Source organism: Onychostruthus taczanowskii, unplaced genomic scaffold (genome assembly GCF_017590055.1).
Source record: "Onychostruthus taczanowskii isolate IOZ18803 unplaced genomic scaffold, ASM1759005v1 scaffold5, whole genome shotgun sequence".
NCBI lineage: Eukaryota > Metazoa > Chordata > Aves > Passeriformes > Passeridae > Onychostruthus > Onychostruthus taczanowskii.
The window spans coordinates 1,122,594-1,149,736 of record NW_024502568.1 but is presented as its reverse complement, the minus strand read 5'-3'; the positions used below and the strand labels follow the sequence as shown (position 1 = coordinate 1,149,736).

At 43.6% G+C, this 27,143-nt stretch overlaps 1 protein-coding gene across 2 annotated transcripts; it reads left to right on the top strand.

Annotated features, from left to right (window-relative positions):
- Positions 1–1,249: 1,249 nt before the first annotated feature.
- Positions 1,250–27,143, top strand: ALOX5 (arachidonate 5-lipoxygenase). Of its 2 annotated transcripts, XM_041415456.1 has the most exons (14): positions 1,250–1,695; positions 5,443–5,641; positions 7,377–7,458; positions 8,996–9,118; positions 12,271–12,377; positions 13,896–14,068; positions 14,806–14,952; positions 15,051–15,254; positions 15,494–15,580; positions 17,265–17,443; positions 20,099–20,220; positions 22,352–22,452; positions 24,282–24,452; positions 25,678–27,143. In XM_041415456.1, exons 1-14 carry the CDS (start codon positions 1,546–1,548, stop codon positions 25,855–25,857), a joined length of 2,025 nt encoding a protein of 674 aa, XP_041271390.1. In that variant the 5' UTR covers positions 1,250–1,545; the 3' UTR covers positions 25,858–27,143. The 2 variants fall into 2 exon arrangements, with proteins under 2 accessions (XP_041271390.1, XP_041271391.1); XM_041415457.1 differs by lacking the exon at positions 5,443–5,641 and having other exon boundaries at positions 1,629–1,695.

Here is a 27,143-nt window from a genome sequence, read left to right as displayed (position 1 = left end):
CTGCAGCAGCACAGAGGAAGATTATCAGTGAGATAACAGGGTTGGCAGCATGTAGTATTTGCTTGCTTGATGAAATACTCGACACCAGTATCAGTGGTCTTGATGTCGAAGTGCCAAGTGTGAGGTGTCACTGCTATGGCTTTATTTCTCTGGGCAAACTGGGGTCTGGAGGAAGCACAGACAGCTCTTCTGTTCGTAATGTCAGCATCTTATTGGTAACAGTGCTTGGTGTACCCAGGGTGGGCAGTACGAAATGGGATGTTTAGAGGGCTTTCTGCAAATGGGAAACTGGTTGTTATGTCCAGCTCTGATCTGCAGACATGCTGGCATTTGGTGCTGCACGCAGTAATACAAAGGCAGCAGGGTGTTTCAAAAGCTCAGAGGAATACAGGGAATAAAGCATGGGCACATACAGGGGTCCTGTAGCTTACACTTTTCCCTGAGGAAAAGCGTGAGCTGTACACAAATTTGTACATTTGGTGTATAGAATGAGGGTGCATTATGGTGTGACTCACCATCCCTGGGAGAGTTCAAAAAACATGTGGTTATGGCACTTAAGGACATAGTCTAATGATGAACTTCAGTGGACTTGATGATCTTAGAAGTCTTTTCCAAGCTTAACGATTCTTTGGTGCTATGATAGAGTAACTTTGGATGATGAAGAGAGTGGGATATTTGCAATGTGTAGTGTGTTGTGTCAGTGTAGCGTGAGTGTAAGGAGCACACAGAAGAAAGAGCATGTGTGCCTGCACATTGGGGTGGTTTGGAGCTGAGGTTACAGAATGCAGAGCAGTTTAAGATGAAATCCTGTAAATGTAGAGGTGGTGAGGCACACAGGGCTGTGCCAACATCAGCTGTGCCTGGCAGGATCAGGAATAATGTGGAGCACTGTGCTGCAAATCCGAGAACTGTGGATGCTGTGTAGCGTTGTGAAACTGTGGGAGGTTGTCAAGAGGAAAGTAGAACGTGGAGGGCTGTGTAAATCGTGCTGCCGTGGAGCTGGGCACAGCGGGAGGGCAGGTGCGTGGAGAGGGCTGAGTGAGGGCTGCAGGGCAGGGCTGGAATTCCGGGGGAGGGCTGCTGTGCCAGGACGGGAGATCGGGGCAGGGCTGGAATTCTGGATGAGGGGCTGCTGTGCCAGGACAGAGGCTCGAGGCAGGGCTGGAATTCCGGGTGAACGGCAGCTGTGCCAGGACAGGGGCTCGGGCTAGGGCTGGAATTCTGGATGAGGGGATGCTGTGCTAGGACAGGGGCTCGGGGCAGGGCTGGAATTCTGGATGAGGGGATGCTGTGCTAGGACAGGGGCTCGGGGCAGGGCTGGAATTGCGGGTGAGGGGCGCTGTGCCAGGGCAGGGGGCCGGGCCGGAGGGGCAGCAGAGGCGGGATGGGGAAGGTGTGCCGGGCCGGGCCGGGGAAGGGGCGGGCAGCGCCGGGCCGCCCTGTGCGGCGGCAGAGGAGGCGGCGGCGCTGGGCAGGGTCCGGGTGAAGGCAGGAGCGCGGCTCAGCAGCTCCCGCGGGGCCGTGCCGAGCCGAGCCGCGGGGACCATGCCGTCCTACACCGTCACGGTGGCCACGGGCAGCCAGTGGTTCGCGGGCACCGACGACTACGTGTACCTGACCCTGCAGGGCACGGACGGCTGCAGCGAGAGGCACCTCCTGGACAAGCCCTTCTACAATGACTTTGAGCGCGGCGCGGTGAGTGCCGCGGGCGCTGCGGGCCCGCACCGATGCCCCCGCCGCCTCTTTCCCCCGCCGCCTCTTTCCCCCGCCGCCTTTTTCCCCCGCCGCCTCTTTCCCCCGCCGCCTTTCCCCGCCGGGCCGGCCCGCACCGCACCGCGGACGGGGCAGCAGCAGCGGCACCTCGGCCGCCCCTGTCCCGGAGGGGCTGGGCAGGGCTGGGCTTTCTTTAAGCGCTTGTCTCCGTGTGCCGGTGCTCCGGAGCGGGACACCGAGGCTGAGGTACCCGCTGCCCTCCCCGGCCGCCCATCCGCATCCCTGCCTTAGGAATTATCCTCGGCTGTGGTCAGTGAGACCTTGGGAAAGATAGGGCTCTTTGGTTCTGACTTACCATGGACTTACCATGGGCTTTCAGATCTCCTCGTACTTTCTTTACAAATATTAAAAAATAATAGTCTGTTTCCTGTTGATAGGTGATGTTTAGGGTCAGTATTTACTGATAGTCAGAGCCCTGTATTCTCCAGAGAATTAAACAAAGAGGTAAGGGCATCTAGTGGGAATTACAATGCCTGCCAAGAGAAATGTGTAGAGCAACGTCAATGAAAGTTGGAAAACAGCATGAATGTGTGAAAATGAAGTGGCTGGGCTGTCAGCTGTGTTCTTCTTAGCCCAGATTTCTGCTGTTAGCTATGCCTTGTACTCTCTGTGGTCCTATTACTGTGTTTTAACTATCCAAATGTAATTGCTTATACTCTTATTGCTTATACCAATGACCATTGGTTTAGAATGGCATTTATTTATTTGCTTATTGTCCACTCTGGAAATAAGACACTTTTTTTTTTTTTCCTCCTTTCTAAAATGTGTATTTTACCTGGAAACCAAATTCACAGTTTCTAGAAGGTCTGATGAAATAGAAACAACTTTGAAAGTTTTAAAAAGATATTCAGAAGTTTGGAAGTTAGACCTACCACCACATCTACAAGTGAGTCTTCAGTGTCATGGTGCTGCTTTGCCTTGAGGTGTGTTTTTTTCAACCATGTGGTTCCCAGCCTGAATTAGGTCCATGGTCTCTTCTGTGTTAAACATCATGGACACACTTAACAGAAGTCAGCATTTTGAGTAGGTGTTGATGGCATGTGTGATTGTGTTCCCTCAGATATTTACCAGCCACTGCTACTGAAGTTAATTTTCTTTCATGATTAACATTCATTAGCTTAGGACCTTGTTACCTGAATCTCCCCAGTGGACATCCAGTCATTGTTTCTCTCTTATCTGCTGAATAGTCACATACTTTAGGCAAAACTGGACAACTTTAGCAAGAGAGGTTGAAGGAGAGCTCAGACTGTCCTGCAAACTTGGGGTTAGGGTGCTCTTCCAGGAGGACCGAGCCCTGCCCAGCTGAGGAAATTACCACCAGGGTTTTACTGACCAGGCAGTTTGCTCTTATTCCTGGGCTGCAGAAGAGGGTTTCAGGTGGCTCTGATGGAGAGCCTGGCACTACTCTGAGCATTCTGTTGGGCTGGATCCTGTCGCAGGGAGAAAATGCCATGATGGGAGCATTCAGTGTCTGCCCAGCAGCAACTGGGGAGCTGCTGTGGGGCCAGATCCAGCAGGAGCAGACATACATCCACTAGATGAGGGAGCAACAGAGGGTGTGGGTGTTAGCAGCAGTCAGGTTTTCTGCATGTATTTATATATATTACTATCAGAGTAAGTCTGTGTTCTGTAAAGTGTCTGGCTCACTGGACACTTGCAGTGCAATGTGCTGCGTTTTGGTTTAGAGTGTTTGGTGTTTTCTTGGGGAATGCAGCATCTTTTTCCAGGCACCTGTTCAGGTTACATTGTGCCCAAAACACTGTGTCTTAATAACATGTTGTGCAAGGGAAAAAAGGAAAGAAAAATACCAGTACAGAACCAGAAAACTAAAACTGAAGAGGGGCAGAAGACTTTGAGTTTGGTTGGTTTACAAAATGTAGCAATTGTTTTCACAGTTCTGCCTTTAGTGTTTCTTTCAATACCATCTTATATATGTTTTTCTGCAAAGAATTAAATTGTTAATCCTTTTGTAAAACAAGTTTAGAATCAATTTTTAGTGAATGAGCAGAATTTTGCAACATTATTTTGCAAGTTGTTGTCTACTTTCCAGGTTTGGATTTTTTTTCCTAAATGTTGGGTCAGGCTCTGTAGTTCCATTGTTCTCATAATATCTTCATTTGCATTATTGCAAATTGGGCATGTTACTAGATGTGATTAAAGAGGGCATGGGCCAGATCTGAGTAGGAGATTTGCATAGCAAATGTTGACTGAGGGAAAAATATGTGGAAAACACTGAAGGAATTTCCACAATGGTAGCTCAGTTGTAGTTTTTCTGACTTCAAGCCCTGGACACAGGCAATGTTGAAAGTCATAGTTTCTTTTCTTTGCATAGTGTCTTTTGAGTAAATTCCTCTGGTGCTGAGTGATTTCAAAGTTTATGGTGTCCCTCAGTTCTCTCTTTTCTTCCTGTTCCCCTTTCATCTGCTTTTTTGCTTTTGTTGAAAGAAAAATACTGACATGTATTTCCAGAAAGGTAATACAGCTCTTTGCACTTAGAGTTTTATGCTTATAGAAAGAGGAGTTGTCTGTGCCATCCTTTTTCCAATATGAGAATGGTCAGTAGGAATCTCTCCTCAAAAAGAGACTCAGGTTTTGCATGAGATTAAATTGCTTGAACAGCATGGTACAGGAGTTTGGACAGTGCAATGGTCTTCTTCTGTTCTCTCACTGTGCCTCAAACTGTATAAAGCTCCTTGTATCTCTGGTTTGCCATACAGCCACTCTGGTGTTTATCAAGGGACTCATACAACAAATGGCATAGAAACCTTGAGCAACCAAGTGTCACTTCTTACCTGCACCTTGTACATTCTCCGTAACCTGACACACCTTTACTGTATTAGCAAAATTGTCATCTGAGGTGAGCCCATAGCAGTGCTGGCTTGGGGGCAGCAGAAGCTGTGTGAGGTACCAGGAGGGAGCCCTCCCTTTCAGAACTGCCATTAAAATTGGAATTTTGATGGTCATAAAAAGATTAAAACCCTCCAGGATCATTTAGGTTAATTGCATGTCCTTCTTGCATTACATCAACAGTAACTACTTTAGGGCTCTTGTAATATAGGCATGTAGGCTGTTACCAGAGGAATGAGTTTCTTTTGAAAGTTGGCTGCCAATGTGACATTTCTATCAACTCCTTGGATCCGATTCATATTGCTCTTTAATTTAAATCTTATGTGCACATATCTCTGAGTGCGACATTGTACTTAAATTCCTTTGTATATCCAAGCCTTACAAACATAAAATGTGCAATTGCCCAAATTTTAGCTTTACAAACAGAAACACACAAAGGTCTCTAAATTCCTAATGTTCTAATCTCTTTAACATCTTTCCACTCCAGTTGCATGAGTAGATGTGCACTAGCAGTACCTCCTTCAGCTCTTGCTAGGAGAGTAGTGAATGGTTTCATTTGCCTGCATGTTTTTCTAAGACTTGCACACATTCCAAGGAGTAATATTGTTTTTAGGTTGCTTCCAAAAATGTTTCTCCATTTCTGGAGTGTTTTGCATGTTATTGTTTGTCCTTTTTTTTCATCTTTCTGTTGCACTGCAGTCCAATAACAGGACTTCCTTTTTTCACCCACAAGAAGCTGGAAAGCTGTGTGAGGAAAGGCTAGGTATGCTGGTGGTGCTTTCTGCATATGCAGTGGATCACTGGCTGTATTCTGCTCTGCAGGTTGACTCCTATGATGTGACTGTGGAAGAAGACCTTGGAGAAATTCAGCTAATAAAAATTGAGAAACGAAAATACTGGTACCAGGATGACTGGTACCTTAAGTATATCACTGTTAAAACACCAGTGGGTGACTATCTGGAGTTCCCATGTTACCGCTGGATTACAGATGAAAAGGAGGTTGTCCTTCGAGATGGAAGAGGTGAGAGCTATTAGAAACCAGATTGCCTGCAGAACATCTGGAATTCTTCCATCTCTCCTTCCCATTTCTCCACATACCTCCCAATCTTCTTCCTTCAGTCAAGACCCTCTGCCAGTCCCCTGCTGCATCCTAGAGAGTGGGCTTTCCCTACTAGGAATGCTTTCTGAGCAGCTTGTTGGGCTAGGCACTGGCAGTTGGATTGGAGTTTTGGGAAGCGCATACAAGGAAGAGTCCTAGTGCTGGCTTGTTACACTGGTCTTGAATTTAAAGGTTGATCTTAATGCCAAATTTTTTACTATTCCACATCCCCATTGCTGGAAGCCCTTTTGATCTAATTAGAATTAGTGTTCCCTGTTTGTTTCATTCTAAGCTCCCAAGTGGCCCATGATTAATTGCCTGTAAATTGTCTTGTTTTCATGAGAATGAAATAAAATCCCAAAGTTGCTCAGCAGGTGCAAACTGAAACAGCAGTTTACTTTTCATTCATTCTCTTTGCATGCTGTCAAGTCCAGGACAAGGCAGGGTGATGGATTTGACTGTTCCAAGTGATGGTGACCAACTGAGAAAGGTGTTTTTAAGTGTCTCTGACACCTGCTTGCTGTGACCAGGGTTTGGGCAGACATTTGTCACTGATGTTTGCTTGTTCCTCTCTCTGGTACCTGGGGTAGGTTGGCTGCTGTAGTGTTCTGCAGCATAAGTGCTTGAAAACAGCTGAAACAAGTGTGAGGTGGTAGGAAATAAATGTTTATATCCCCCTTACATTTTTGGCTGCTCCTGGCTGGGGCATTTTGTGTTTGAAGTCTTTTGTCCTATAATGACAACTATGTGTTGTTTTATTTTTGGTCTTTCAATTTTTCATAATTTGCTTTATAACAACTGTACCATTTCCATGGGAGGCAGCTTTCTGTGGCTTTCAGATTACAGTGAAGTGAAGGACAAGAGCAAGTGAAACTTTCTGGGTAACTTGGACACAACCACTTGGAAACCATTAGCCATGTATGTTATCAGCTGTATTACATCTGATATTTCCAGCCCCAACCCCAAACAGCTTTTGTCATGAAACTTGTACTGCTTTTATCTGCCTCCACATTTGTGTATGTAAAGTGAGTCTCGTACCTTGCCCTTCCTCTGATCACTAAGGAAGTCTCCGGGTTATTTAATGTTATATTGAATTCATGATCAGAAGAGCAAATTGTCTGGAACTGAAGTCTCATTGTTTTTACTTTCTGTTCTCATGACTGGAAGATGTGATTATTGTCCCAGGCTGGCAGGGGAGAGCATTGCTCAAGAGGAGAAGCTTGGAGATGTTTCCTGCACGTGTCTTTTAGCAGAGAAGATGATTTCTAATAATGTTGTGGTTTCTCTTATTGAGGGAAAGTCCCCTCGATACTGAACTGTAAAATTAGTTCCCAAGACTCTCTTCAGACCAGTTAACACTAGATATGTACAACAAATGTCTACATTAGAAATCCAAGGTTATATACAGTGGAGACAGATATTCCTAGTTTAAGCTAATTTTCTCTTGGAAGCACCAGGTCAGAAGCCTATCTTCTTCCACAGATTCCCTAAGGACCTGTGTCCACTCAAAAGTACTAAATTGGATCATGTAAACATTTCCCACAGAAAGGTATAGATCAGAAGTTTGAAGGTTTGGAAAACGTTGCTGTCCTTCTCAACACCTGGGCAGTGATAGGCAGAGGAAACTCATAACCCTGTCTCTTTTCCCTGTTAACAGCAAAGCTCCCCCGAGATGACAAGACTCAGATTCTCAAGCAGCACAGGCGCAAAGAGCTCGAATCCCGTCAGAAAATGTACCGGTGAGTTTCCACGGCTCCAGGGTCTGTCCTCATCAGCTCAGAGTTTGACAGATTATATTCACATTACCACATGCCTTTTATTACTCAACTGCTGGATAAGAGAAAGCCCAAGTTACCATGTTGGCATAGCTGGTTTTTTACTCAGATGGAATTCATTGTACAGTGGTGGTACAAGTGGCATTATGGATACTTGTACCTCAGATAAGCCAGTCTGGAAGACTTCTGTGGGAATTCAGTGATACAGCCTCTGTGTGGGCCCTCTGGCACACCGTTGTGCTTTCAAGGAAAATCTTCAAGGAAGATTTGAAGGCATTTCATTTGCCTGTTACAAGCAGTACTACAGTTTTAGAACATGATCTGAACACGTCAGCTTTTCCTGGAGCTTTTTGGCTGCTGCACCAACCTAGCTTCAGTTGGTTCTTGCACCAGGGTACAGTGAAAACCTGACCCTGTCTGAGTGAACTGGAATGTGTTAACAGAACACAGTTGTGATATACATATAATATGTATATATATGTACACACACCTATGTGTTATACATATATATCACATATATATTATGCTGCCATAGACATTTTTTCCTTGTCAATGTCATGATGAGCAAATTCTGTCTTTTCTCAGAGGGTGACTCCAGAAGACATTAGACATTGCCTTTTGCTAGAGATGTGCTCTGTTAAAATAACAAAAGTTTCTTGCACTTGTATCTCTTTCTTGGGAGAGTAGGGGTCAGAGCAAAGGGTCTATTCAGAATTGATGGATTGAGGCTTGGTGTATGTGTTGTTTATTTCATTTGAACAAGAAAGGCTGTTCCCTACAAATTACAGGAAATAGAGCAGAGGAAATATGGCTCAAAAAGTGGTGTGCCACAAAATTTTATTTACATATGCAAGAAGGAAGGCAAAACCATTTGTAATTTCAGGGAAATAGCTACTTAAAATTCTGATGCATAGCTGATAATACATAGTGCAGTCTGTGTGTGGCAGCCAGTTTGGTAATATTATTGAAACAGTGTTCTTTACAATTCACTTTCTTTTGTTTTGAAATAAAAATGGGGCAAAGAATGTCTGCCATGACCATTAGGAGGTTGAACAGTTGAATCAAGACTCCTGGAGAGGGCCTTTTGAAGGAATCTAAATACATGCCTGTGTAGTTTTAGCTGCTGTATCTGACTTCTGCAGAAGTGTAGTCCCAAGAATGAGCATGCATTGGGCAGCTGTCTCACTGTCCTCTCCCCTCATAATACATTTGAAGCTACTGCCAGTTTCAACCAAACGTGGTAAGTGTGTAGAAATATCACAGATATTAAGCTACTTCAAGCTTTGTGAAGGTAGGTGGCCAAGTAGATGCCTTCCAGTCTACTTCAGGATTCCGTGGGATACTGGTAGGTATTGATGTGGTGTAAATCACTTATTTTGGGCTGGGTGAGTCTGACACAAAATCCTTTTATAGCAGTGAGCCACCAAAACAGCAGAGATAAGGACGCAGCTCCCATGCTGATATGATTTTATAGTTAGTCAAACCTCTCTTATTTTCTCAGCTGGAAGGAGTGGCATCCAGGCTTTCCACTGAGCATCGATGCCCATTCTCACAGTGAACTGCCTCGTGACATCCAGTTTGACAATGAGAAGGGAATTGACTTCATTCTGAACTACACAAAAGCGTAAGTGTTTGTGGAACTTCAGGAGTTTGCAGAATCTCTTTTGGGATATGGATCTGACCACCTTTTAGGTTTCATTGAATCTAAGAATTGGATTATTTTCTCCAAGTGCTGGATCAGCAGCCAATCAAAGTACAAAAATAGGAATTTAATGAATTTGTTATTTTATTTTTTAGTTATAAATATTTAAGTTTTTCTGGGAATTGACTGAGCCTCTGCATTCTTGTTTAGCCATGGTTTTGGCTGTAGGCAGAGGGAGGAGACACTGGTGAAAAGCATCAGCAGGACTACAGGCACCTGAGCTTGAGCTTTTCCCTCAGTTGTCAGCATTGCTCCCTGGAGATACCTTTCTCCTCTGACTGTGGGTGATAATTGAATCTTCTGGTGGCATACACAAAAAAGACAGTTTTCAATGTACCCTTGACATCCTGCTGGAGAAAATATCTTCCAAGCAGCTCATCAGCTATCCACGCCTGAGTGTAATCTGCTTGGGGCAGCCAAGTTACTGTCCACCCACTTGCATGTATCATGTCATTGAGGAAAACATTGGATGGCCATTGGATGAGCCTGAATAACCAATCCTGCAGAGCTCTGGAATAGCACAGTGTCAGTGAGGCAGATGGGACCTCTCTGACCCAAGAGTCTCCTTCTGTGCTGTCTCAAATGCCCAGGTCATACGACACTGTCTCAGGTATCCCACCATACTGCCAGGTGGTGGAATAGTCTGACATGAGACAGGACTGGTCCTTACATGTCAGAGCATTCTGGGTATTTTATTGATTCATTTGTGCAGCTGAATTCCGCTACCAATGCAGAGTCAAATCGGCATGGTGTTAGCCAATGCAAAGCAGCTGCTTCCCAGCTCATATAGAAGATCTGAGTGATGCAGGAGCCACAGCACCTGAATGCCAGAGATGAGAGATTTGCCATTAGGAGACGCAAGCAGTTTGGAGGCTGCATTCCCCTTCCAGCAATCCCATCCTGCCAGGCTGTGGCATGTTGTCAGAGGGCCTGAGTTGCTGCCAAGTGAAACTTGGAAGTGACTCAACAGAGTGCAGGGACATCTATCTTTGTCATTGGCTGTAAGGGGCCCTTCCCATGAAACAGGAACCTGAAACTGTGTTGCTGACAGCCAGCCATTCTGGATAACTGGTGTGACGCAAAACAGATTTTTCTAAGCAATGGCAATGCTTCTTGTCTGGCATATTTGGCTGAAAAATCTAGACCTATATTTCTGGACAAGTGAATTGTGAAAATCTTTGGAGAAGAGTTTGATAGCCCTTATTTAGCTACCCTGATGTGCTTTGGGAGCTTGGAACAACTGTTTGCAGGAATGGAGTGGGGAAACATGGGGGAAGGCATGGGGCTTGTCTTCAGTTTGAATGCAGTGGGAAGGAAGACAGAGAGGTATATCTGGAAACCCAAAGGCAAAGTGTAGCAGTGGGCAAGGAGAACTTTTAAGGGAATATGTGAGAGGTGGGAGAGTTATATGAGACATAGGAAGTCATGGAAGAGGGAAGGGTTTGAAAGCCCTTTTTCTTGGGACATGCAAAAATGAACTTAGAGAGAGATACATCTCAGATATTCTTTATGCTGTTGCAAGGTTGGATTTTTGGTTGCTATTGACAGTGGATAACTCTATAAGTTTAAAGGATTAATTGTGTGTAGGTGGAGATAATCCTGAAGGTGCCTGGTGCTGACGTGACCTACACTATCTAGCAAATGGAAACTCTCAGCCTGGATTCTGTGCCAGAAATGCAGGCTTGTGTAGCTATTTTGGACCAGTGTTTCATTTGGGCAGATTAAATTCTACAAGCAACTCTGACTTTTTTTTTCCTTGCTCTGGTTTCTAGTGTGTGCCAGAGACCTCCAAGTACTTGATTTCTTGAGGAAAGCATATTTTTGTTTCCTGAGTCCTTTGGAAGTTTTTGTCCAGTGGTTCTCTGTCCCTGTTGGGTGTGAGAACACCTCTGGAGAGGCCATCACCTGTTCTAGCCTAGACAGTTGTGTGACTTTTACTTCCAAACATGCCTCCAGGCACCTCTTAGCCTTGACTGCCATCTGCAGCAGCAGAAGCAGCTCCATTGTCTGCATTGTGGTCATGTTGGCCTAGAGCCCTCCTTCCAGAAAGCCACTGGCTGTTTCTCCAGGCTTTTCATCCTCTCCAGGCAATTCTGATCCAGTCTTTTCTATATGTTTGCTGATTATAAATCCAGCCTCCTGGGATTCTCCTCAAATTCTTTTTGGGAGGCTTTGGTGCAGCACTGTGACTTTACTTCGTTGTCTGCCCTGCATATCTTCGTGTGCCCTGTGTGCTTTTATTTGTGTGTTTGAAGTGTTAGTGGGAAGCCAGCTTTCTTTTTTAAGTTCATTATTTGCTTTCTAGTCAAAGTAAATGATTTCCATCTAATAGCAGCAGTTTAGCATTTATGCAATAATTTAGGACTCATCATTTCATATAAAGGGAACTTGGCTGTGCTGTATTTGCTGAATTAGCAGATGAAGTCAGACATTTCTGGCTCCCAGCCTGCTGTGTTCATGTGATGTGTGCAACTGAGACCCTCGGTTTCTGGGTTAGATGTGAGCATCAAGTTTATACAGCAGCTCAAATAAATAGAAAGCTCTCAAAAACTCAGACCTCACACTTTTGGGATCCAGCCTGGCCTTTGTCATGTAGATACTTAAAGTACCTGTTGTTCTTTTTAGGAATAGTGGCTGACTGATCCTGGGCTGTTTATCTTCTGACTTTGTGCCCCTCTCTGAGTCTCTTTGTGTCACAATGCCACTTTCTGAATTGGTGTTAGTAGTGCCCTCAGCACTCTTAGCTGATGTTAACCACTGACAGTGTGTGAAGCACTAGCTTTTCTGACTGCAGTTTTTGTAGGTCCCAAACACTGCCACTGTAGGCTGCGGAGAACTATTCTAGAATGGAGTTGTGTAAATGCAATAGCACAAGTTGGGCTCTTGATGTGCCTTCAGCCTTGTGTGTAAAGGTGCAGCCTGCAATATTAATTCTGTAGGGTGGCTACTCCCACATTCCACTACTAAAGTTTATTGTGTTTAGATATATAAAGACATTGAAAATAATAGGAATGGATATTGAGAAAACTGGAGATTATTTTTTCCAGATATGTTTTGTTTTGGCTTATTTTTAGGATGGAAAATCTTTATGTCAACCGTTTCATGCACATGTTCCAGTCCTCCTGGAGTGATTTTGCAGATTTTGAGAGGATTTTTGTCAGAATCAGCAACACAATCTCTGGTGAGTTTATCAGCATTTGCTCGTGTTTGCGTCATAGAGTGACTAATTAGTTGTCTTGTTTGATCATCTGATTAGGATGGATGTGGCTGACCTGCTCTTCTTCTCTCCAATAAATAAACTGTATTCTCTAAAGTTTTACTCTTCTTCAGGCTGCCTAGGGATCAATTCACAGAAATAAGAGCAATTATGGTTTTCTTGGGTATAAACCCAAGCACACAAGGTGGCAGAAGTATTAAAAATTAATTACAGTGATTTGTTACATTTAATAAGATTGCTTCCTAAGGCACTTTTAATACAAGAATTAGATATGATCTACTATTAGTTTCTTTCATAACATTTCCATGCTCATGAGGAAAGCTCCAATTCTCTGATATTTAAACATTAAGCATCGGTCTCAGTTATATTAATACAAATCTCGGTGTGCTTTTTTTCAAGCCTTGGCAGAAACACCTTGGGAGAAGGTGGTTCAAGGCATTTTTCAGTCATGCAGTTTCTGTCCAAGTTACTGAGTAATTTTTTCTTGATGTAGACTTCAGATACAGCACCAGACTCATTAAGCAGTTGGTAAAGATAATGTGTCATTTTATATAAATTTAACTTTTTTCTGCTTTATGAAAAAGCATTTTGGGTTTAAGACTTTTTTAAAATTATCACTGTGCTACCTTGGGGCCTATATTTTTAATATTTTTACCCTTTTTAGAAAAATTAATTGCTTTCAGAAAAAGTCCTGCCTTGTTTAAAACTAGCCAGTAGTGCAAAACTTCACTACCTTCATTTTTCCCCTGAAGACACCAATTGGATTTTTCATATTAACTGAAGTGACAACATGACATTACAAAACAGAACACTGCAACTATAGAAAATGTCCAGCAGTACTACGTATGTAATAATAAAGTGATGGAATATGCAAAACTAGATTTGTCTCGAGATGTCAATCTGGGTTTATATCAGCAATTGAAAAATAGAGGGAAAACAAGTCAAACGAGCAAAACAACAAATGAGGAGTTTTACTGAGTCAGAGTCCAAACGCTCCCCCAAATTTCCTTCACCCAGCTCTAGCCTAAAAGAACTGCTCCAGCCACTGCTGTTCTTTCACTACACACATTGATGTGCATTTCCCTTCTCCTGCCTGTGCCACCTGTTTTTGAACTTATCCCTCTGTTCTGCATGCCCTATGAATTTGAAGAGGGGGATTTAAAAATTTAATGAAAAACCTGAGAAGGTGGTTTACAGATTAAGAGAGTATTTTTCAGAAAAGTGGAATATTTTATTCCTCATTGCTTTTGTACATGGAGAAACAAATTATCATCATTTAATTCTTCTCAGTGTGAGAAGCAAGGTTTTAATTTTCCATTTAACTTCAAGTCTGTCACATTTTGAATCCTTTTCTTGCTGCTTTCCTTATTCAAAGTTACAGTGCAGTATAACAAAAAGGTGAGGGGGAAAGGAGGAGTCATTCAATGCAGTAGGTTTTGATGCTGCACAGATATTGATGCTGCAGGCTTGCTTTTCCTTTAGAATATGTGATGCAACACTGGAGGGAAGATTTTATGTTTGGCTACCAGTTCCTGAATGGATGCAATCCTGTGCTGATCCGGAGATGCACAGAGATACCCAAGAAGCTGCCTGTGACCATGGACATGGTAGAATGCAGTCTGGAGAGGAACCTGACGCTGGAGGAGGAAGTGAAGGTATGGCTCTGTGTCAGGCTGGGCTCTACCTGTTCCTTCTCACATCCTCTAATCTCCAGAGTCTGTTCTTACTGTCTTAAGCCACATATCCTTTCTTCAGGATGTGTGATAGGTCATGGCAAAGTTGTTTATCTCTGCAGACTGGCAGTGCTCCTGTTGGCTTTTCTCCTGCTGTCCTGCAGCTGCAGGCAATGCCTGTCTCCAGGTCCAGTGGAAGAGCTGTAACCTGGAGGTGAACAGTCCTTTGGCACTGGTTTTCTCTGAAAGGTTAAGGATTGACTGAATGCCTCAGAGGGGAAAGGTGCCTCTTTCTTTCCTGGCAGGGTCCTTCTCACTATCATGCTGAAGAAGATTTGACAAGGGTGGTGCCTTGCTTTTGTTTGTACAATTAACACAGGGTTCTCTTCAGCTGGCAGGGTGAAACCTGCTTGCATCTGAGTGTCACTGCATGAGTACCAAATACATAGATGCTCTTTGCTGAAAGGCTCACTGCCAAACTCTGCCGATACAAGTCAGGTAGTTTGTGCAATGGTTCTTGATGTCTCAATGGCATCATTCTTGAGCTGCCATGAGCAAGGGCAGACCAGGGGTAGCTTGTAACCACCAGGCTCATCTCAATCTCTGGGCAAGACTTCCCATTCCTTTGTTCCAAGCTGCTTGCATGTCATTAAAACACATCATGCTTCTCTTTTTTTTTTTTTTCTTTCTTCTTTTTGTTTGTTTGTTTTTTCCCACAGCAAGGCAACATTTTCATTGTGGACTATGAGCTCCTTGATGGTGTGGATGCCAATAAAACAGACCCGTGCACAGTACAGTACTTGGCTGCACCCATCTGTTTGCTGTATAAGAATCTGGAGAAAAAAATTGTACCCATTGCAATCCAGGTGGGCTTGCTGTCAGGGTCTTTAGAAAGCCACACTCTTTGTTGTCTCATTTCAAACATGAAGGACTTGGGGTTTCATGTTCTTTTTATATCTCTCAGCTTGGTCAAAAGCCTGGACCAGACAATCCCATCTTCCTCCCTTCAGATGCCACATACGACTGGTTGCTAGCTAAAATTTGGGTCCGCTCCTCTGATTTCCACATCCACCAGACAGTGACCCACCTCTTACGGACACACCTGGTCTCAGAGGTGTTCAGCATAGCTATGTTTCGGCAGCTGCCTGCTGTACATCCCCTCTTCAAGGTTAGTTCTTGCAAGAAGGAAGGGTGTATGTGGGGTGGGGTGGGGTGGGGTGGGCTGGTTATCACATCAGTTGAACAAACCAAAAGGAAGTTCTGGTGGTCGTTCAGATGAAATAGTTTAACTGGCTGCCCTGCAAGATAAGATACAGCTAAACCACCAGAACTTCAACCTTTACATCTGGCTGCTGTTGAATTCAAATCGAGAATTTTCCTTCTCTCATGGTTGGTTTCATTTCACAGCTCTTGGTGCCACATATGCGGTTCACAATAGCCATCAACACCAAAGCCCGAGAACAGCTTATCTGTGAATGTGGCCTTTTTGACAAGGTAGGTAAACTCCTTGTGAATCCTTATTGTTCATGTCAGTTCATCCTTATCCATGGTTCTTTGCTTTTCGTGGTTCCATATGTACATATCCGGTAATCATCACATATTGCCTTGTTCCCTGACCTTTCTATTAAAGGGCAAACATAAGTAATGCCACCTGAGAAACAGGCACACAGATCTGATGCCTTGTTGTGCTAAAGATGTTCTCTTTTACCTCTAAGTAGCCAAATCAGAACTGGCCAATGTCAGTCAATATCTTGCTCATTGCTGATGTGCCTTTGGGTTATAATACAGGAGTGCACATAAATTCCTGCATTTGTATCCACATAATTAAGGCCCCAACTTCTTTTAAATACTCAGTTATTCATCTGTGAGCAAAGGGATCTGTGTTTGCAAATGGAAATCTTCATCACAGAAAGACACATAGGTAAGACAGATTTCTAAGACCACAAAGAGTGTGCTTGGATTCCAGACTGTCTTCTTGAGTTGCCATAAGCAGACCTACTAGGACTGAACCTCAGCTTCACCTGAGTCAGTGAGACGTAGGTGAATGTCATACCTTTATCAATGGTTTGGGTGAGGGCTGGCATGCATCCTCAGTAAGTTCACAGGTGACACCAAGCTCGCTGGGAGAAATGGAATGCCACATCTAGGAACTGCAACAGCCTGGCACACAGCTGTCTCTGTGACAACATTCTAGGAGCGTGCTATGAAGTTTGGGGGGTTTCAGAAGCCCTTTCAAAGAGGGAGCCTGTGTTTCAGGACGTCCCTGTCCTCATTACACCACTGGCACCAGGCCAAAAATAGCTTCCTTGCTTCAGAGTTTTTCACCCAAACAGAATAGAGGGATTAAATCCAGACACCTTTCCTTCTTGTCTGTACTCCACTGTGGAGACTTTGCATCCCTTTAAATAGAAGTGTCATGTCCATACTCCATGCATGTGGGATGAGTGTGTGGGTAAGACCTGGCAGCAAGGATCTGGAGTTCCAAGATTTGTTGGTTCCAATACAGATGAACAACAAGCCAGAGGACAGTAAATGTAAGGTCACAACTGCTATAACACTATATCATGTGATAGAAAAGCAACTTTTGGGAACTCTTGCACAGTGATTATCTAAAGAGTTTTGCAGTGCTGTCTGTAGTGGACATACTGTGTTTTTCAAATGTAACATATAGTGAAACCCTGGCCACTCCTCATTAGTCTCAACCCAGCAGGACTGATCTCCTGGCATTATTTCCAGGGTGACTAAGGGAGCCTGCATCCCTAAAAACTTGCTCCTAAACTGCTCTGTAACAGCACTGGCAGTACGTCTTAAGCCCTCTTCTAACACACTCAGGGCAGCCTCCCTTCACACATGCACTGGTACTGGAGCATAGGGCTGCAGGGAGTAGCATGCTTTGATATTGCTGTACTTTATTAGTGTATTCCAGTATAAGCAGTACCTATGGTGCAAATGTGGATATTAGCAGTGACTCATGGGAGAGGTGTGAAATCCCTAAAGTCAAAATGCACAGTTCCAGTAGATCTCTGCAGTTTGGTACTTTGTGTGGAGATGTGGTTTTCTCCTTGAAAAACAGGTTCACCAGCATTCTGTATCCCATCTTCTGCAAATTTGTAATGCCAGTCTTGGCACAAAGGGAATGTAATCTCCTACTGTTCCCATCTTGCTGTTCTTCCTGCAGGCAAATGCTACAGGTGGAGGAGGACATGTACAAATGGTGCAGAAGGCAATGAAGGATCTGACTTATAGTTCCCTCTGCTTCCCTGAGGAGATGAAAGCTAAAGGAATGGACAGCAAAGAGGATATCCCCTACTACTATTACCGGGACGATGGCATTAGGGTCTGGGAGGCTATAAAGAGGTAAAAGACCATAGTTCTAGATACTGGCTAATAAAGTCACAGAGACACAGACCTCATTTTTTTCCTCCTCACTTTGATATTCATGGCATCTTGTAAACAATATCTGGGCTGGTTAGTCACATAGTGCCTTTTCTATCCAGTATATCTCATCTGAGGAAAAATATTTAGTCAAGCTCACACTCTTTAAAGACTGCTAATTCCTGCTTTTCTCAGTGTTGTTTCCTTGCATTCTGTATTTCAGAGGATCCTTTACAAGTATTTACTCTTCTACAGAATTTCACAGAAATTTAGTGAGTCGGAATTTAGTCTGTAAAAGGAATTTAGTTATTCTTTTTTTTAGCTATGCACAAGCCAAGAGAGAACTCAGTTCTCTGAGCCAGCCATGTGAGCTCATCAAGGTTCTTGTGGACTGAAAATATAAGCTTGGCTCCCATGATGGTTCTCTTTTGAAACTCAGTAAATTAGGTATAAATTGGTTGGAACAAAACCTTTCTTAAAATGCCTTAAAATTTCAAAGTCTGAGTTTAATGAGGAAGGGCAGCAATTCTGAGTAAGGAGAGGTACTGCAAGGCTGCTCGACCACAGAATCATGGCTCCTTTTCAGATCTGAAACACTGCCTTGCATGATTTATATGGTTTTTATTCTTCAGTGGCATTTAATTTAACAAACAACATATTTTTGCATGGCATAAGTTGCTTACCAAATATGCAGCTGTTTCTGATCACATGACTTTTAAAAAGCATGATCATTAAAAATCAGATCTTTTGTGTACACAAAGTAGGAGTTTTATGATGCAAGGATAGTGTTGGAACTTCTGGGGACATCTTTGTCTCCTGTGTTTCCTCTGTGTTTTTACAAGGGCCTATCGTGCAATATTTCCTGCAATTGTGAGTGCCCATTTGAGAGAAAAGGAAGTTGTTACTTTGCTGTGGTAGTTTTCTTCATCTAGTCCATTCTTTTTTGTCCTCCTCTTTCCTGTGTTTTCATTGTGGATTGAGATACACCTTTCAAATACCAGGTAATACTTAATCAACTCAAGTCAGTTTGACTGTTTGTGGGTGTTGACCTTGGTGGAGGGTGATGTTACACTGCCTCAAGCTGGGCTGAGAGCTGTGTATCATTTGATTTATAAATGGTGTGGGCAGTACCCTTCTGAGTGTGTGAGATCCTGACCCATGCACCCACGATCATGCATGTGTCTGCTCACCAGGAATCTCCTGCGCTCTGCAGGGTTATCAGTCTTCCCTTTTTTGATGAAATAATTTCTATCCCCAGCATTACTTCACATGTTGTAGATGGCCTGGGCCTGAGGAAGCTGATAAGGTTGTTCCCATAGAAACAATGAGTCTCACAGAGCAAATTTGGAAAGTTCTCTAGTTCTCTTCCTGTTTCTGATCTAACTGCAGATAGGTACACCAACCCAAAGGTACTTCAGCCCAAAAGGTCTCACCCACACTTCATACACTAATTTCTATTTGTATGGAAGGGGGTCTGAAATACTGCCATTTTTTGAGAGGAGGATCCCCTTCCTGAATCACCTGGCACCACTGCCAAATGCATGGAGACAGAGCTCATGGAGAGCACCTTTCTCTCTGCATGTTGCAAAGTTTTTGTTTTCCTTTAATTTCCTCTGAAAGTTAAAATTACTTAAACTTTTTGTGTTTATTCAGTTATTTGTCTTCCTCAATGGCAACTCTTGATTGGCTGATAGGAACATGGATAGATTTGTAAAAGTCTCCAAATTGCAATAAATTTATAACATGTATAAGTTTATATTTTATTAAGGGATAAATCTCTGTTGGGTAACAATTCTTAATCCCATCAGTCAGCTTCTACAGTCAAGTGTTTCATCCTGTGGGTTGTCAAAATATTTAGCAAGAGATTTAGCAAGGTACCTGCAGAGCTAACAGAATATCTCAGCACAGGTCCATTAACCAGTCATACAGTCATGAGCTGCAATTCTTCAGGAAATCAGGATTTCCTATGATTTCCTATTTTCACTGCTTTCAAAACTACTTATGTTATCTTAGTATTTAAGAGCCTTTCTTTCAGAGGTGGGCTAGCCTGGGAAGCTTTCGTAGAAAGAGCATCTTGAGAAGAGGAACTGAACAAGATGTCTGCTGTGAGCAGTGGGCATAGGAAGTAGCTCTAGACCTCTTCCCAGAAGAAGTTTCCTGGGCCACTTAAGTATTTCACAAAAAGAATATCCAGTGGGAGGGGTCAACTATTAGCATTCAGGAGCAGCTTTGGAGTGTCCTGGTATCACAGTTTGGGAGCCCCACTGCCCAGTGTGGGAGCCATGTGGATGTGCAAGAGGGAGTCTGTATGGAGTGAGTAAAGGATATAGATGTGATGACAGAGGTCTGTGCAGGAGCAAAGCCTCAAATAAGAGAATAAAGTGCACAGGATTTTCCAGGGGTTGCAGTGTGGTCCAGGATCTTTTTGTTGGAGGAAGAAGTGATGCTGCAGTCCCAAATAAATCTAAGTTGCCTCTGTTAATTCCCACTGCTTGTGGGAAGGGGATAGGAGGGTTTTGAGACCTTCTCTTGCCCTTTTCTCTTTCCCCATGTAGCATCTGCAAGGTCAGAAGATCATCTTCTGCAATGGCAGACTTGCATTCTCCTTTCATTTTGTTTGTTTGTTCTTGCCTGCAGTTTTGCAGAGGATGTAATTCACATCTACTATGAGAGCAACGAGGTGGTGTGTGAGGATGTGGAGCTGCAGGCCTTTGTCAAAGACATTTACGTCTATGGAATGAGGGGTGTGAAAGCCTCAGGTAAGGGATGATGGCCCAGCCGGGTCTGCAGCTCATCCAGTCCCTGCTGGCAGCAGTGCTGAGTGCACAGCACAAGTCAGAGACCTGCTCTCTTCTGGGGCTGAAGATGCTGGGTTTTATTGTGAGACCCTGGCTCGGTTCATCTCTCAGGAGACAGCTCCTTCCTTTGACACAGATTCTCATAATGAGCTTGAGCAACTTGTGTAACACAGGGGACAGGTCCTTTGATTTTGTCTGCTCATGCTTTAAGCATTAGGGGCCCTGTATGTGTGTTTTACAGCCACCAGGCAGACTGAGAGACATCAAGGAGCAGCGAGGCCCCTTGAATCCTCTCCTCCAAACCTCACACTAAATAAGAACATGTAATAACCTCCCCAGGAGTATATTGCTGCATTTCACATTTGTTCAGCATTTGTGTCATCATTGAACTATTCTACTCTCTTCAAGAACAGATACTCATAATTTCCAAGAAATATTTTCCTTTGCTTTGTCTCTTCTCACTGCCTCTCTTTTCTTGCAAACCATTACTTGGCCATGGGAGCTCTCATCCATAACATGCCTCAATTCACCTACCTGAGTAAATACTCCTCTGTCATTCTCTAAACATGTTGCTTTTCTCTTACACACACATTTTTTCCAAGCAGATTTTCAGGAATTTATAGAGGTGGCTGGGGATTCTTCCTGTTGTCCTGTCTGATTTAAATCTGTCAACACCTGTTGGCCAGTGACCTAGGGCAGATGGCTCTGGTGTTGCATGCACACATTGGGGTGCCAGATGTCCAGGCAAAGGTGTGATGTTTCCATCATTATATTCTAGTGGATAAAAGGCTTCTGGGTAGTGCCTGGACAAGCAAAGGTTGATTTTTGTTTGTCTAGCTGTCTCTTAGCAAAAGTTTAGAAATGTTGTTCCTCCTGGTAAGAACTTCATGCTTGACCTAAGCATCGTGATTTGAGACACGTACTGAGCCTCCAGGGGCTCCAGCTGGGGTGGGATGTTACAAGCACCACTGGTGGGAGGACTGCCACTACAGGTGGGAAAACTGCCAGGCTTGCAGCGTCTCTTTCTGCACTGCTGCTGCTTCAAGGGTTGTATCATAGAGAATGGAGATTTGGCAGGGTCAGTAAAGAGTGGGAGGAGGCTAAATGAGGGAGGCTGTGGCACCTGTTTCTTCCCTGGGAGGGCTGCTGTGATTGGGAGAATGCCAAACTCCTTTAAAGATGAGCACAGTGTACTTAGAATAGCAGGACGCAGGAGGGGATGGTGCATCCTCTCCTCTTTGGGCTGGCCAGAGCGACCTCTTCCCTCTTGCAGGCTGCGGTGCAAGGTATGGTGGTGGAGATATGAAGCAGCTGGCACAGCCTGGGCAGGGGCAGCTTGTCCCTGTCTGTAGCTATACTGGGAGCAGTTATCACATTGGGCTGGGACTGGGGTACAGCACAGGACTGTGATTTACTGAGGATAGGAGTGATACAGGGCTGGGGTTGCTTCAGTTGCAAAATATTTCCTTAGTCCCTGACTATTCTGTTTTTTCTTTATATAACTGATTATTCTCCTTCAAAGACAGCTTAATGCAACTATTTCTGTTCCTCATTCTGTTGTTTGTTTTTCAGAAGTTCTCATTTCCTCACTTCCCATTTCAGCGAATCAACTCTCCCTGCATTCTTTCTTGCAATACACTTGATTGCTGAACCTCAGACCTTTATAAATACAAGCACATGGTCGCTTCCTTCTTGGCATGAACTTTCTCTGCTCACACTGCAGACTGAAGAAAAATGGAGCATCTGAGGTCCCTGCCCTGGGGACTCCGGGAGTTCCTTGCTGCAGGGTAGGTAGGACAGGGACACTGGTTTTTAAAGGCATAATTATACTTTTTCTTTCCCTTATGGAACACCACATACTTTGCAAACAGTGGTGATGCCTCACAGACTTGTATGAAGTAAGGCTGTTTTTACAGCTGCACAGCCAAGGCACAGAGAGGTGAGGAGCTCCTGTTAGACCACACAGCAAGACTCACAGAATGCCCTGCTCTTCAGAGACTGCTGCATGGCCCTCTAACCCATGCTTTTTGATTTCTGCTGGGTGGCAGGGTTACTTAACTGCTGGGTCAAGCTCTTCTTCTCCCTCATTTAGGGTTCCCTAAGATGATCAGGACACGAGAGACACTAGCAGAATATCTCACAGTGATCATGTTCACTACGTCGGCTCAACACGCAGCTGTGAATTTTGGTCAGGTAGGAACTTGTGGGAGGACTGTTCTTCTTTCTGAGCTGGAAGGTACATCTACCAGGGCAGGATCTGAGAAGCATTTTTTAGTAGATGTATTACAGAATTACATTACCTTTTCTCTGGTCAAAATAACTGCAGAGCCATCTACAAATCCCTGTGAAATCTGTGGAAATTGAAGTAATTTGGAATCTGAGAAATGCATTGCAGGTCCTACATATGTACCAAAGATCAGATTAGGGGTTTTAACCCATATATTTTTGTTTTGTTGATTTTATTATGGGAATAATTTTTTAAGCATTTAAATGACAGTGCTGCTCATTTCTTGAGTTTACAAACCAAGTGGCAACTTTGAGCTTCCTCTATGATGTTTGATGTGTCACATACTGATAACCTGTGTTATCCCTGCCTGCCTTGACTGACATATATCTGCCCTGAATCTGTAGTAACAACCTGCCTTTCAAATGCTGTTTCTTTCAACATCAAGGTATTTTGGAAAGCAGATTTAACAGCCAGAAGCAAATCACTTTGCCAGTCACAGAACTTTTTCACTGAGTGGGTGGTCAGTCACGGGAGCAGGCTCCCCAGGGAAGTGATCACAGTTCCAAGCCTGTCAGAGTTCAAGGAGCACTTGAATGATGCTCTTAGTCTGATGGTTTGGTTTAGGTAGTTCTACAAAGATTAGGGAGCTGGACTAGATGATCCTACCTTCCAACTTGAGGTATTCTATGATTTTATGAGCTTTTTTTTGGCATGTTCTCACTTCAGGCTTAGGTGGTCTCTGAGATATTATCTCACAGATAAGCAGAAAGACCATCTTTCTTATGGTGGTTATTCCCAAATACCCTACATCACTTTTTATGCTGACCCTCCTGTCCACCCCTGCAGCTCAGGAGCCCTGGAACCTGGTGTCTAATGAACTTGCACTATTGCTGTGGCATGTCCATGATCAGGGACCTCTGCAACTGTTCCCTTCTAACTTATCTTCACAACTGATTGAGACACTTCCCAGTGCCCCTCTCAGAAAATCCTGTCTGTTTAAGCACCACCAAGAAACCAGTTCTTAATTTGGTGTATGCAGCCCATCAGTAAAAGGACCTTCAGCCATGGAACCAAAAGGCAGAGAGGGCAGAGGGGAAGAGGAGGTGGCTGTGCACTTCCCCTCAGGCAGAGCAGGGGATATGTAAGAAGGTAATGAAAAAGTGCTTGGGAAAGAAAGGGTTCTGGTAACTGCAGCATCTTAGGTGGTGGCAAAACTCAGGGTCATATCTGAGGCAAAATGAGACATCAGCATCTCACTGCACTGAACCAGGCCAGAAGCAACTATGAGTTCCCAGTCTGCTGCTCACCATGGCCATATCTGCATGCCATATTCCATATTTCTTAATGAACCAGCATGCTTTATCTCTGTTAGTATCTGACCACATGGGCATTCACTGTGGGCATGTTCTTGGAGGAAATTCAGCATAAAAGAGAAGCTGGAGTAAAGGCGATCACCTCAGGTTATCAGAAGGGAACTTTGTTTAATAAAATATTTAAGACCTTAGCCAGTCTGCTGAATCTGGGCTGTGTGGCACATGCCTGTGGTTAGCAGAATAAATTCTTACATTTAGATTACCCAACTCTCTCTCTTGTGAGTTCCTGAGCAAAACAGTAGGGACTTCCTTGTCGTCTCCAGTCCTTCTCTAGAACTTCCCTGTCATTAGTATCTTCTCTTTCTGAGGGGCTCCTGTTACAAAAGCAAAGTCCCTGTTGGCAAACTCCTGATTTTCTTTGGTGTGTTCCTAAACACCAGCCATTGCAGGTTTTCACTGTGGTCTCTTGCTCTGTTGTGCAGTATGACTGGTGCTCCTGGATTCCCAACGCCCCGCCAACAATGCGCTGCCCTCCTCCAAAAGAAAAGGGCACAGTCACCATCGAGCAAATTGTGGAGAGTCTGCCAGACAGGGGACGTTCTTGTTGGCATCTTGGAGCTGTCTGGGCCTTGAGCCAATTCCAGGACAAAGAAGTAAGTCAACCTCCCTGCTCTAGTGCTGGAGATGTGAGACCATGAGGGCCATGGCAAGACTGCACAGACTCATGAGACTGTAGTGCTGCCCTGTGCTTGACTTGGCCATTTTCACCTTTCTGTGGAGATGTGTCAGTGCTGGGGGTTTGCCTGTGTTCTGCCAGATGCAAACCAGCTCTGAGAAAGAAGTTGTATTTTTAATTTTTACTCTGATGCTGTCTCAGCTATAATCAAAGTTTTTAAACTTGAACATGGCATTGCTTAAAAAGGATGCTGGTGTGGGAGGCACAGGGCTGCAGAGGCATAAGGGTTGTCCCTGCAGTGCTGGGGAAGAAGGTACAGCAGTGCTGTGTCCCCATGTCCTGTTCCTTTGGAAAATCTGCTCCAGTGCCATGTGCACTACAGCTGTGGCTTGTGCCTGGCAGGTGAGGAGTGAAAACAAAACAAGCCTACAGAAGGCTTTGCAGGCATGTAAAGCCATGCATGGCTACAGGTCTGTAGCCATTTCCCTCATGTAAAATGAGATTGTAGGTACCTGGTTGTTTCACACAAGGGCTCTGGAGAATGTATTTTGAAATCCTTAAATAGAAGATGGACAGAGGGTACTTTAAATTCTGTTTCTCTGTAAGAAGAAAGCAGTACTAGCAGAGAAGCTTGTACTATGGGAAATAGTTCCCAAAGTGCCCAAAGCAATGCCAGTGTGCCTATTGGCAGTGCACTTTTCAGAGCACCCTTAGAGTCCAAGCTGACTAAAGGAACTGTCATATTGAACTCTGAAGGACAGTTTGAAGTCAACAGAATCTTCCACTGTCACTGAATGAAGTAGTCATTTTCCTTTTACACCTCTGGCTGTGAATTCCCTTCTAATGTTATCCTTTCTTTTAGCAGCATAAATGTTTGTGTGGCTATACAGAGATCTGGCATAGGAAGCTCATCTGACTGATCACTGCCTGAATAAAAGTGCATGGTTTTCAGTGGATGAGGTCACTTTAGGTCAAGGAGTGCCATGTAGACGCCTGAACCAGCACCACAGAAAAATGCAGGGATGGAAAGAAGCAGCCAGCAATAGAGGAAAGGTGTAGGCTAGCTTGAGTATTGGTAATACTGTTTAAAAAGAAGCATTTGTGAGGAGAGGCTCTGGGTGGTGTTCTGCCAAATGGCTTAATATTGAAAACTAATTGCCTTTGCTTTCTCAAAGCACGGTTTCTTGATGTTTTTCAATCAGCTGTTCCTGGGCATGTACCCAGATGAACACTTCGTGGAGAAGCCAGTGAAAGAGGCTATGGCAAAATTCCGCAAGAATTTGGATGAGATTGTCAACACCATCACCGAGCGCAACAAGAACAAGAAGCTTCCTTACTACTACCTTTCCCCAGATCGTATTCCCAACAGTGTTGCTGTTTGAGCACGTAGCCAGGAGAGTTTGAAGGCCTGTAAAGCTAATGATGTTTTTCTGTTATATGCTTCTTCAATTAGCTTTTCAGAAACGGATAAGAAACCCACCCTCTCCATCAGAGCTTCCTTAAATCTATTTGAACTTTCAAAATAAATTTGGTTATGACCAATCTTGCAAACAAAATCTAACTGATAGCCCTCTATGTCAAATTTGCTACAATTTGTTATTTTTCTAGGATTTTTAAACTAATCCTAGAATCAATAGATATGTTTCTAAATAGACATGTTATCTTTCCCTCTCCTTGTCAAAACAATGTAATCACAGATTCACTTACGCAGTGGAAATAGTATCATGAGCAATAAGCACATCACATTTTAAAATCCTTCCTGTTTTTAATAGGTGACACTGGTGACATAAAAAATATCACTTTTAAAGTTTATGCGTTGTTTCGAATCTGATTAATGTGAAGTATTTTCACTACCATCATGAATATCCTAATCAGGATGAAGGTAGAAGCAGGAAATTTTTTTTACATAGCTGATGGGATTTTATTGCTTTCTTACCAAGTTCATGGGAAATGACATCTCATAGGAGACAAAAATTTTGTACCTTCTTAAACCTTTTTCTACATAAAACCAGGAAGGTTTGTTTTAGCCTCTGCCAGCAGAGTTTGATGTCATTCACATGTAGGGACAAATGTTCTACTCAATGCCATGTCAGCAAGTAGAGACCTATGCTCAGTTTGTTTCATTGCTGAGGCTGCAGGGGTTTGTGGACAGTTTCTTCTGTTTTGTGGGGAATTAAGGGTCTGCTTTCTATAATGGAAAAATTTGTGGAAAAGGCTTAATTGACAGCTTCTAAGAGGAATCTTTAGATTTGGCCGATTAAGCATGACTGGCATGTTCCATCTTAGTTATAAACCACTGAGTTTTGTCTGTTTTGTTTAGAGGTGTTTGTGTTCAAACACTTGGGCTCTGGTAAAAGTTGACAAAGTCACTGAAAAAAGCAAAATTGAGGTTTGTGAAATTTAAGTTGTGGTTGTGCTGATTAGAATTTGGGTTTTTCTGAGAATTTGTTCCTTGTACTTGATCTGCCAGCATGTAGTGTGCTTTCTCAATAGATAAGACAGTTTCTTGTGCTAATAAAAAAAACCTGAACATCTAACTTCTATTTTGAATTTCTTAATTCAACATCTAATGCTCTATGTCTGAAAAGCTTTGTAGGAATAAACAAAATGTGCTGTGTAGAGAAATGAAGATTATGTCATTGAGAAATAGTTATTTCTATCATTCATG